This window comes from Oncorhynchus keta, chromosome 14, assembly GCF_023373465.1.
Source record: "Oncorhynchus keta strain PuntledgeMale-10-30-2019 chromosome 14, Oket_V2, whole genome shotgun sequence".
NCBI lineage: Eukaryota > Metazoa > Chordata > Actinopteri > Salmoniformes > Salmonidae > Oncorhynchus > Oncorhynchus keta.
Window position 1 is genome coordinate 59,575,482 of NC_068434.1, and position 12,501 is coordinate 59,587,982.

General features: G+C 41.7%; 1 protein-coding gene across 4 annotated transcripts; it reads right to left on the reverse strand.

Moving 5' to 3' along the window:
• Positions 1-269: 269 nt before the first annotated feature.
• LOC118393730 (adhesion G protein-coupled receptor G3-like) lies at positions 270-12,178 on the reverse strand. Of its 4 annotated transcripts, XR_008064146.1 has the most exons (16): positions 12,111-12,177; positions 11,791-11,901; positions 11,131-11,202; positions 10,840-11,007; positions 10,263-10,566; positions 9,898-10,024; positions 9,663-9,791; positions 8,711-8,830; positions 8,479-8,521; positions 8,280-8,380; positions 7,842-7,966; positions 7,289-7,566; positions 7,002-7,092; positions 6,569-6,849; positions 933-2,112; positions 270-756 (listed from the first exon to the last, which is right to left on the reverse strand). XR_008064146.1 is itself a non-coding variant. In XM_035786753.2 (15 exons), exons 1-15 carry the CDS (start codon positions 12,115-12,117, stop codon positions 2,030-2,032), a joined length of 2,031 nt encoding a protein of 676 aa, XP_035642646.2. In that variant the 5' UTR covers positions 12,118-12,177; the 3' UTR covers positions 270-2,029. The 4 variants fall into 4 exon arrangements, 3 of the variants coding, with proteins under 3 accessions (XP_035642646.2, XP_052318011.1, XP_052318013.1); XM_035786753.2 differs by having other exon boundaries at positions 270-2,112; positions 7,298-7,566; XM_052462051.1 differs by having other exon boundaries at positions 270-2,112.
• Between the last annotated feature and the right edge of the window lie 323 nt (positions 12,179-12,501).

Below are 12,501 nucleotides of genomic sequence, written 5' to 3' on the forward strand. Positions count from 1 at the left end.
TTAAAGTGGCCAGTGATTACAAGTCTATGTGTATAGGGCAGCAGCCTCTAAGGTGCAGGGTTGATTAACCAGGTGGAAGTTATGGCTATTTAACAGTCTGATGGCCTTGACAGAAGCTTTTATTTTGTCTCTCAGCCCCAGCGTTGATGCACCTGTACTTTTGGATGATAGCAGGGTGAACAGGCAGTTGCTCGGATGGTTGATGTCCTTGATGATCTTTTTGCCTTCCTGTGACATCGGGTGCTGTAGGTGTCCTAGAGGGCAGGTAGTTTCAAATCAAATCAAAGTTTATTTGTCACGTGCGCCAAATACAACAGGTGTAGACCTTACAGTGAAATGCTTACTTACAGGCTCTAACCAATAGTGCAAAAAAGGTATTAGGTGAACAATAGGTAAGTAAAGAAATAATACAACAGTAAAAAGACAGGCTATATACAGGAGCGAGGCTATAAAATTAGTGAGGCTACATACAGACACTGGTTAGTCAGGCTGATTGAGGTAATATGTACATGTATATATTATGATGCGTTGGGCGAACCGGACCACTCTCTGGAGAGCCCTGCGGTTGTTGGCAGTGCAGTTGCCATACCAGGCGGTGATACAGCCCGACAGGATGCTCTCAATTGTGCATCTGTTAAAGGGTTTTAAGGTGCCAAGCCAAATTTCTTCAGCCTCCTGATGACTGTGGGCATTTTGTCCTTCGAGACTGCTAGAAGGACCACGGGTCATATTAGAGTGTGTAGCAATGTTGCACACCTGTGTAAATGAGATATTTCTGTATTTAATTTTCGAAACATTTGCAAAATGTTCTAAAGACATTTTTTTTACTCTCATTATTTGGTAGATGGGTGAATTTGTCCCCCACATTTAATACATTTTGAATTCAGGATGTAACACAACAAAATGTAAAATAAGTCAAAAGGTATAAATACTTTCTGAATGTCGACGGGAGAATGATGACCAGCAAAAGACAGTTCATCACAATCAATTGTGTACGAGATTCGCCTGTCGAATTGGAATGGTTGCTTCTGTCTGTAGCTTTTTTCAGAGATTGTAGCTCCTCTTTGCTCAGTTTGGGTTTCTTCATTCTTTTTCTGTACACACTGAACCTTTTTCACACTGAACCTCGTCTTCCAAAAGGCAGCAGTATATTTCCACAATGACTTCGATGTTTGGGAGGGGAGAAAGTAGTCATAGGTTTCAATTGAACCCCCTCAATATCAATGACACAGTAGGGCCTCTAAGATATCTATTTCCTTTTTTTTTAAATGGCACAAGAAAATCCAAAACTATATGATCACAAAGTAAAAGGAGAACAAAAACAGCATGTGCAGAAGAGGTAGAAAACCCCAGAGGCTTGTGGGGCATCTCCCCCTTTCAAATTCTTATGGAATAATTATTTACACAAATGATTTAAACAAAGAATAAAGTTTACACAATCTAAAAATGTTCATTTCTAAACAATGTTTTCCCATCCCTGCAAATATGGTGTTATGCTAAGGTACTATCTACTTGTAGGCCTAATGTTCTCTCAGGTAGCCCATAGGCTAGGAGGTTATATACTGTACGCCTTTTCTGCAAAAACCAAAAGGGAATTAAAATTCTCCAAAATGTTAGATGGACTAAAAAAGAGCATATCTTTCAGAGGGTTTTTGATAACAGTCAAAGAAACAGAAAGGCACCAATTCACAGTCGACCACATCATCTTACCCTCGTGTACGACAGCGACTGATCGATTAGGTATCCAAACGTATTTGATTATTTTCAGAGATGAACATCATTTGAACCTAATAGATGTGTTCCCTGTTTGCCTAGGACTATACACATCAAAACTGAATATGCATGGAAGATATGTCACAAAATACACAGTAAGTTTACGAGCAAACCTGGAAACCTAGGTTTGCCTATCGTGAAAGTTATAAACCAACATACTAAATATTGTGCTTCTGTGGTAATGCAGTGGTATTAGTAGTAAAATGTTTAACCGTGTTAGTCAGGGACTGGCCTATAAGGCTGGTTGCATCTCAGTTCAAGAAGATCCAGTGGTTGCCTTGGAGATAGATGCCTTCTCTGGCCGAGTTAAAGCCCAATAGCGTAGAAAGAGGAAGAGGCCTGTAGGGTGCAATAAACATTTTTACTGAATTATAAGAGCTGCTCTTGGATAAGTCTGTGTTTGTATACAATAGTGAGACACATTGGTGTAGCTGTAGGTCCCTGACCATTGACAACGTTATTTGACTGGTTTGGTCATCTGGTGTCAATGCCACAACCAGGACATTACCTACAGTGTTTTATAAAGGCATGCTTTTACTTACACCAATGTAAATATGTTTTGCATCCATCATACTCCTAGATCGACATTATCAGTCAAAAGTTTTGGAACACCTTCTCATTCAAGGGTTTTTCTTTATTTGTACTATTTTCTACATTGTAGAATAATAGTGAAGACATCAAAACTATGTAATAACACATATGGAATCATGTAGTAACTAAAAAAGTGTTAAACAAATCAAAATGTATTTTATGTTTGAGATTCTTCAAATAGCCACCCCTTGCCTTGATGACAGCTTTGCACACTCTTGGCATTCTCTCAACCAGCTTCACCTGGAATGTTTTTCCAACAGTCTTGAAGGAGTTACTGAGCACATGTTGGCTGCTTTTCCTTCATTCTGCAGTCTGACTCATCCCAAACCATCTCAATTTGGTTGAGGTCTGGAGATTGTGGATGCCAGGTCATCTGATGCAGCACTCCATCACTTTCCTTCTTGGTCAAATTGCCCTTACACAGCCTGAAGGGAGTTGAGTCATTGTCCTGTTGAAAAACAAATGATAGTCCCACTAAGCCCAAACCAGATTGGATGGCACATTGCTGCAGAAATCTGTGGTAGCCATGCTAGTTAAGTGTGCCTTGAATTCTAAATAAATCACAGACAGTGTCACCATAACACCTCCTCCTCCAAATCAAATCAAAATCAAATCAAATTTTATTTGTCACATACACATGGTTAGCAGATGTTAATGCGAGTGTACCGAAATGCTAGTGCTTCTAGTTCCGACAATGCAGTAATAACCAACAAGTAATCTAACTAACAATTCCAAAACTACTGTCTTATACACAGTGTAAGGGGATAAAGAATATGTACATAAGGATATATGAATGAGTGATGGTACAGAGCAGCATAGGCAAGATACAGTTGATGGTGTCGAGTACAGTATATACATATGAGATGGGTATGTAAACAAAGTGGCATAGTTAAAGTGGCTAGTGATACATGTATTACATAAGGATGCAGTCGATGATATAGAGTACAGTATATACGTATGCATATGAGATGTAGGGTAAGTAACATTATATAAGGTAGCATTGTTTAACACATGGTCTCTCCTATCTCTCCTATCATTGCTATGCAGACGACACACAATTAATCTTCTCCTTTCCCCCTTCTGATGACCAGGTGGCGAATCGCATCTCTGCATGTCTGGCAGACATATCAGTGTGGATGACGGATCACCACCTCAAGCTGGAACCTCGGCAAGACGGAGCTGCTCTTCCTCCCGGGGAAGGACTGCCCGTTCCATGATCTCGCCATCACGGTTGACAACTCCATTGTGTCCTCCTCCCAGAGCGCTAAGCATCTTGGCGTGATCCTGGACAACACCCTGTCGTTCTCAACTAACATCAAGGTGGTGGCCCGTTCCTGCAGGTTCATGCTCTACAACATCCGCAGAGTACGACCCTGCCTCACACAGGAAGCGGCGCAGGTCCTAATCCAGGCACTTGTCATCTCCCGTCTGGATTACTGCAACTCGTTGTTGGCTGGGCTCCCTGCCTGTGCCATTAAACCCCTACAACTCATCCAGCCCGTCTGGTGTTCAACCTTCCCAAGTTCTCTCACGTCACCCCGCTCCTCCGCTCTCTCCACTGGCTTCCAGTTGAAGCTCGCATCCGCTACAAGACCATGGTGCTTGCCTACAGAGCTGTGAGGGGAACGGCACCTCAGTACCTCCAGGCTCTGATCAGGCCCTACACCCAAACAAGGGCACTGCGTTCATCCACCTCTGGCCTGCTCGCCTCCCTACCACTGAGGAAGTACAGTTCCCGCTCAGCCCAGTCAAAACTGTTCGTTGCTCTGGCCCCCCAATGGTGGAACAAACTCCCTCACGACGCCAGGACAGCGGAGTCAATCACCACCTTCCGGAGACACCTGAAACCCCACCTCTTTAAGGAATACCTAGGATAGGTTAAAGTAATCCTTCTCACCCCCTCAAAAGATTTAGATGCACTATTGTAAAGTGGCTGTTCCACTGGATGTCATAAGGTGAATGCACCAATTTGTAAGTCGCTCTGGATAAGAGCGTCTGCTAAATGACTTAAATGTAAATGTAAATGTTTAAAGTGGCTAGTGATATATTTACATAATTTCCCATCAATTCCCATTATTAAAGTGGCTGGAGTTGAGTCAGTGTCAGTGTGTTGGCAGCAGCCACTCAATGTTAGTGGTGGCTGTTTAACAGTCTGATGGCCTTGAGATAGAAGCTGTTTTTCAGTCTCTCGGTCCCAGCTTTGATGCACCTGTACTGACCTCGCCTTCTGGATGATAGCGGGGTGAACAGGCAGTGGCTCGGGTGGTTGTTGTCCTTGATGATCTTTATGGCCTTCCTGTAACATCGGGTGGTGTAGGTGTCCTGGAGGGCAGGTAGTTTGCCCCTGGTGATGCGTTGTGCAGACCTCACTACCCTCTGGAGAGCCTTACGGTTGAGGGCGGAGCAGTTGCCGTACCAGGCGGTGATACAGCCCCCAGGATGCTCTCGACTGTGCATCTGTAGAAGTTTGTGAGTGCTTTTGGTGACAAGCCAAATTTCTTCAGCCTCCTGAGGTTGAAGGCGCTGCTGCGCCTTCTTCACGATGCTGTCTGTGTGAGTGGACCAATTCAGTTTGTCTGTGATGTGTATGCCGAGGAACTTAAAACTTGCTACCCTCTCCACTACTGTTCCATCGATGTGGATAGGGAGGTGTTCCTTCTGCTGTTTCCTGAAGTCCACAATCATCTCCTTAGTTTTGTTGTCGTTGAGTGTGAGGTTATTTTCCTGACACCACACTCCGAGGGCCCTCACCTCCTCCCTGTAGGCTGTCTCGTCGTTGTTGGTAATCAAGCCTACCACTGTTGTGTCGTCCTCAAACTTGATGATTGAGTTGGAGGCGGGCGTGGCCACGCAGTCGTGGGTGAACAGGGAGTACAGGAGAGGGCTCAGAACGCACCCTTGTGGGGCCCCAGTGTTGAGGATCAGCGGGGAGGAGATGTTGTTGCCTACCCTCACCACCTGGGGGCGGCCCGTCAGGAAGTCCAGTACCCAGTTGCACAGGGCGGGGTCGAGACCCAGGGTCTCGAGCTTGATGACGAGCTTGGAGGGTAAACTGCATAGTTTCCTAGGAACGCGAAGCGAGGCGGCCATCTCTGTCGGCGCCGGAAGTCAAACTCCATGCTTCACGTTGGGAAATACACATGCGGAGATCAACCGTTCACCCACACTGCGTCTCACAAAGACACGGTGGTTGGAACCAAAAATCTCCACTTTGGACTCCAGACCAAAAGACAAATTTCCACTGATCTAATGTCCATTGCTCATGTTTCTTGGCCCAAGCAAGTCTCTTCTTATTATTGGTGTCCTTTAGTAGTGGTTTCTTTGCAGCAATTCAACCATGAAGGCCTGATTCACACAGTCTCCTCTGAACGGTTGATGTTGAAATGGGTCTGTTACTTGAACTCCGTGAAGCATTTATTTGGGCTGCAATTTCTAAGGCTGGCAACTCTAATGAACTTAACGCCTGCAGCAGAGGTAACTCTGGGTCTTCCATTCATGTCTTCCATTCAAGTGCTTGATGGTTTTTATGACTGCATTTGAAGAGACTTTCAAAGTTCTTGTAAATATCTGTATTGACTGACCTTCATGTCTTAAAGTAATGATGGATTGTCATTTCTATTTTCTTATCTGAGCTATTCTTGCCATAATACGGATTTAGTATTTTACCAAATAGGGCTATCTTCTGTATACCCCCCTTCCTTCTCACAACACAACTGATTGGCTCAAAAACATTAAGAAAGAAAGAAATTCCACAAATGTACCATTTAAGAAGGCACACCTTTTAATTGAAATGCATTCCAGGTGAGTACCTCATGAAGCTGGTTGAGAGAATGCCAAGAGTGTGCAAATCTGTCATCAAGGCAAAGGGTGGCTTTTTGAAGAATCTCAAATATATTTAGATTTGTTTAACACTTTCTTGGTTACTACATGATACCAAGTGTTAATTCATAGTTTTGATGTCTTCACTATTATTCTACAATGTAGAAAATAGTAAAAATTAAAGAAAAACCCTTGAATGAGTCGGTGTTCTAAAACTTTTGACCTGTAGTGTATGTACTATTGCATTATCAGCAGTAAAATTTACCATGATGAGATTTTTATAATTGACTTTTCATGAGATTGTGCTCCTTCCTGTACACAGAACTACTGTGTATGAATGTGTGCACCTGATGTGAATGAGAATAAGGGCTGTATCTTATCTCACCATGGAGAGAGTTGATGGTGCAGAAGATGTAGAAGGCTGTCTCCCTCAGGGGGCCAAACTGGAAGAGCAGGACCCCCCAGGAGACCCCCAGGAGCCAGGCCAGACCCAGCAGACTGAGTACTGTCCCCCTGTTCATACCCCTCTCCCTCAGGACAGGACTCTGACGGTGGGCCCTCACCACCTTCACTGTCACAGACCCAAAGCACAGCATGTTCACCGCGAATGTCAGCACAAAGTACGAGAAGGACACCGTGGTCAGAGCAGAGTCAGTCAGCCAGCACCTATGAATGGACGGACGGACGGACGGAGAGAGTCACAGACACAATCACATACATACACAGACAGGGACACATTCAGTAAATGTTTTACAGAGAGTAAGGGAGTCTTTGGGGATTTGAAAACACATCATTATCAATATCATGATATAACTTACATTTGAATAGCAACACCGTCTTGCTGGTATATTCTGTATTCTCCATATTTGCCACAAGCAACAATTATGGTAACTACTATGCCAGGTATTCCTGAAAGAGATGTGGTTCCCCGTTGAGTCAAACACCAAGAGACAGCGTTGATTCCTTAAAGCGATGAAAGCTGGAAGGATCCAAAGATCCCATGGACAATACCACATGGACAAAACCATGTGCAACTTGGTGAAACAGTTTCACTTCTCATTGATCAGGTAAAGTCCAGTCATACTTGTCCTCCCCATTGACTTACTGCACTCACCCCATCCTACCAGACCCAGTTTGAGGAGGTATCTCTTGATGTGGATGTTGAAGACCCGGATGATGAGCAGATAGAGGTGGAAACCTTCCAGGGAGAACCAGGTGAGGGTGCACAGCAGAGAGTAGTGGGTGGCTGCTGCCGTAGCAACACACAGGCCATGGACACCAAGGGAGGCTAGGCTGTCGTTGATGAGGAAGGTTAGGTTGAGGCACAGCAGCGCCACACACAGGTGGATGTGGATGCACAGGGAATCATCAGATTTTCCCCTTCTGGGGGAAGAAGAGATTGAAATCTATTTTCAAAATCAACAACATAGCAAAGCTCATTGTTGAGGCAGTTCCTCTCTAGCTTCATTCTGCTTCCTCTTTGGGGTCAAGTTTCTGTAAAAGCACTGCGTGACAACTGCTGATGTAAAAAGAGTACTTAGTATAGAAAAACAAGTTTTTCCAATGAGGATGTTCTGTTTGAGTGGCATTGTGTGTGGTGGCTCGTTGTTTGCATGTTGTGGACATACTGTAAGTATTAGTTTTCAGTATAATCTGACCTGAGGTGGATGAGGAGAGCCAGACACAGGAAACAGAGGGATATTCCACAGCCCACCCTGGACAACAACGTCAGCAACCACACAGAGGAGGAGCTCAGACTGGCACTGGAGCCACTGACCGGAGACTGCAGTCAACAAAACACACAGTGGCTAGATCACACGTTGGTTGAGTGTTTCATTTTGGGTTGAAATTAATCCGTATCGTGGTACAGCACAATTTAAAATGAAAGGTAATTTCCGATTGAGCGGACAAACAAGTCACTTAGCATGAATGCAGTCTCCGCGAACGTGGGAACATTGCACTGAACTCTCAGTGGTGCTACGCAGATCTTCCGTAATACAGTTTGAATCAAGCCCTTAATCAATCAATTGATCAAAAGAAAGTTAAAGTGAGGTCACAACATATTTTAAGAGTTAGGTTAAGAAGTTATTTCTCACCATAAGTACAGCGAAGAATGAAAGGTGGTTACAAGAGCACACTGTTTCATTTTCCTTTGTCTCAGTGACACATCCAGAGGAATTCCAATGTGCAACAGTATCTGTGTAACAAAGAGATACAGTGAAACATTTTCACCATTTCATTTGGTTGTATATTGTGCATCATAAAACTATTACTTTAGTTAATAAATAATACTACCATTTTCAAGATCCCAGAACACACATGCTAGTGATTTGTTTTCCTATCAGAGAGAATAGAACCTGATTAGACCCTTCTCCTATTCCAATCCACACCATATCATAAACATGAATTATTGGAGATGTAAAGCGATTGATAGTTTTTTGACAGGTGACAGAACAAAAACATAACAAATATTTAAAAAAGAGAGTGTGACGGTTGATTGTGATGTAGATATGCACTGCTCACTAACCACTGATACATTCTGGAAGAGGAACGTGATCTTAAGATAGTTACTGAGGCCTGAGATGTCCTCTCCCACATCGACGGATACCACTCGACTGTTTAGGAGCTCAGTGTTGTTCTCCTCCACCTAGTAGGGATCAGAAGAGAGGATATACATTATCTCTAAAGATACAAGTTAATAAGAAATGTCAAAGAGGACTACAATTCTCCTCAGAACCAAATACTTTCAAGGATATTTTTTTCTATAGGCACTGGGTACGATGTTTGAGTCACAACAACACGCAACAACAATCACTTATTTCTCAGTGCACTTTTATCTGATGTTGTGTCCACAAGTTGTGTTGTAGTGTATTTTGAGCATAGTGTTACTGGTAGCTAGCCTAATAGCATACAATGAATGAATGAAGTAGGAGATCAGGCAGTCAGTTTGCATTGTAACTTTACACAGATGACAGCAATACAAGTGGTTGCTGGGTCTTTCCGAGAAATTGTAAACGTGCTCATAGAGCTACTTTCCGTAGCAGGCTGTCACGATGCAGTTTGATTAAGGGCTTTATTTAAATGTGCACTCCATCAGATAATGTTGGTACCAATGTATATTGTGGACTTTTTGTTTTCTTTTGTTCTACTGTATTATTGACTGTATGTTTTGTTTATTCCATGTGTAACTCTGTGTTGTTGTATGTGTCGAATTGCTATGCTTTATCTTGGCACGGTCGCAGTTACAAATGAGAACTTGTTCTCAACTAGCCTACCTGGTTAAATAAAGGTGAAATAAATAAATAAAAATGTGTTGTCACCACATGATTCATAAACTGGTGTTAAATGAGAAAGCACCACAGATGTTTTTCTGTGCTTTTGTTAAAATCAGGATGTCCTGAAATATGTCTGTGTGTTATGAGTGCAGGACTGTTTCATTAGTAATCTCTGAGATGTTGTAGTTGTTACTGTTGTTTTACCGGGAACAGGCTGTCATTCTCAAACCAAAATACTCCCAGGTTAACTTCCTCTGCAGTGTCTCCCAGGAAAACACGTAAGGCCTCAGTAGGAATCTCCAACCAAATGTCATCCATCTTCTCCAACGTGGCCTGGTGGAGATGGAGAAAGAGTTATACATGTGAATCACTGACTATCTCCCCATTTTGCTTTTGACCTCTCTCTCTCTCTCCATCACTCCATTTCGTTGATGCTTACATTATTGGTGGAGGGTAGAGCCATTCTAAAGTTTAGCAAATTGTTCTTCTGATGTGATGTCACTGAACCTTTGATGCTGTCAAGAATCACTCTCTGAGGTCCCTGCTTGGTAATGTTGTGAAATATGCTGTTGTAGGGAATATAAAAAAAAAAAAATCAAATTTCTGAATAATTCAGCCCAAAACGAATCCATGAAAATATGTTTAGCTTTCAGTCAGACATTGACATAGCTCAAATTACATAAAAAATACATTTCAGTCAGGGCCGGCCCTAGGCATAGGTGACATAAGCAACACACTTTTGCTTAGGTCCCCCAAAAGGCTAGGGCCGGCCCTGATTTCAGTTCAAATTATACGTGGACTCACTTTTTTATGGAACGTAACTGCTGACCAGTCATTATTGGTTTTGCCTTTCTTTTACAATTTCTGACAAATGCATCAACAGAGGTCAGGTTATTATTTGCATGAGTCAGTCCAAAGTTTTCAGAATCACATTCTCTCGAAATGTGTGAGGTTTTGGTCGTGACTTTATTTTCAATTCTAATAGTAGTTGCCTGACTAGTAGTGGACTGATTTGTCATTTTAATAAAGGTCCATTGATCCACACATTGTATTAGATGTCTGTCTTTGCAGTTGTCAACATATGGCAGCTTGATGTTGATGGCACAATCTGTAAGTAGAGAACAGAGTCCAGGCTATTGGTCAAATCAACATACACTGAGTAAAAACACATGCTTTATTTTGGTTAATGACAGTAGAAGACTAGATCATCTACACACGATTCCTCTCGGGGCAAATGGGCCATGTTTGTTTCAAACATTTGAGAATAACCTGAACGAAGTTGAAATGAATTAATGCAAAAGTGTTACTCAGATTTGTAATAGTGTTTTTAGCAGCTGGACATCAAGGTTCGAGAATTGGCACTTTGCTGTATAAAAATTACCTGAAAATCCAGACAAGTCAGGAAGTTTGCAGGTTGTGTTCCATGTGAATGAAAATGACACCTGTCTTGAGTGTAAATCGATGCACTGCTGGATGTGACTTATTTCCATTATTAAAGTACACGTCCGTGTAAGACTGGATATTTGATAAGTGCAGAAGCGTTCATGCCCTGGAAGCATGGCAAGAAACTTAACACAAATGAGTCTCTTGCGAGAGAAACAGGGTACAATAAATCGAGTTAAAATATAGTTGAACCTACTGTTAGAATTTTTTTTTGTAGGGTTTTACTTACATTTTTCATCCACACAAAGTGGCATATCTGTTGCATCCTTTCCTTGGGAGTTCTCACAAACACCCATACAATCTGAAACAAACAGTTGATGCAATCTCTGAACAGTATTCCATGACTTACTTCAGCTTAATACAAACTAAACACAAAAAATACTTTCATGCTCATTAAATTATGAAACAGTCCCAATGACAATATACTCTCATGTAACGTATTTAATAATTTAGTAATAAGTACTAAATTGTTTGCCAAGAACACCACTGGACTACAAAAAGTGACATAGTCCACCACCATGAAAGCTGTTGTCAATGTATATTGAGGAAACATATTTTAAAAAAATAAAACATGCAAATGTAATATAGGTCAAAGTAACACATTACAGCATATATAGGTATTTTATTTGTCATGTTAATCAACAATAGACCTAGAAAATTCTGCAAATTGAGCACAAAATGGCATCGCTTGCAATTGGAATACCAATAAACATGACTAAACATCCATTGTTTATACTGTAATACTGTAATACACACAAATTGTTCTATTTAAAAGACTTACTAAACATCCAGGGAAGAAAAAATATTTGAATATTGTGAATTTGGAGTGTGAAGAGACATTTCAATACATTAGCCGAGTTAGTTAGTCTACACATTGGTCTATACTCACCAGGTTGGGAAGAGGATGCTTTATAAACCACCAACACAAAAAAATAAACCACCAACACAAAAACGCCATAGCCATATTGTGAAATTTGAAACATATTAGATGAAGATGGAACTGTAAATTAGAAGAAGACCACATTATCAGATTTCAGGAAAGACCTTAATTAGCCGGCTGCAGTGGAACTACACAGACACATACTCACGTGAGCCATATTTCAGTGGTACATAACCTTACGTAAAGTGTCATATTCATGTGCGGTATGCATGCTGTACATTTTGTTAGTCAACTTAACAGAAACACGTTGCAGAAGGTGTTCAACTTACCTTTCATATGAATTGATCCCTATCAAGCTCCGCACTCGCACCGCTCTGTGACTCTGACGAAGAGAAGTCAATATCAAGGGAGGAAAAATGTCATGTTTTGCATGTGGTGGTTAAAGGTCCAATGCAGCCATTTTTATCTCAATATCAAATAATTTCTGGCTCACAATTAAGTACCTTACTGTGATTGGTTTAAATTAAAATGGTCAAAAAGAAACAAAAATAGCAATTACTCCGGCAAGAATTGTACTAGGACTGCTTAAGAGTCATCTGTTATTGTCAGAGAGGTTTGGTAATTTCTTTCTTAATAGTTAATGAACTAATTTACCACCCGTTGATGTCACCAAGCACACTCTTAGAACAATGGAACCTTAATTGGCTCTTCGGCTGTCCC

Bases quoted from the DNA above. Each gene is read 5' to 3' on its own strand.
- LOC118393730 (XM_052462051.1), bottom strand. The intron at 10,025-10,262 runs GTGAGTCCACGT...TCCCTACAACAG, and splicing joins CAGTTACGTTCCATAAAAAA to CATATTTCACAACATTACCA. The intron at 6,850-7,001 runs GTAAGTTATATC...GTCCATTCATAG, and splicing joins GACGGTGTTGCTATTCAAAT to GTGCTGGCTGACTGACTCTG.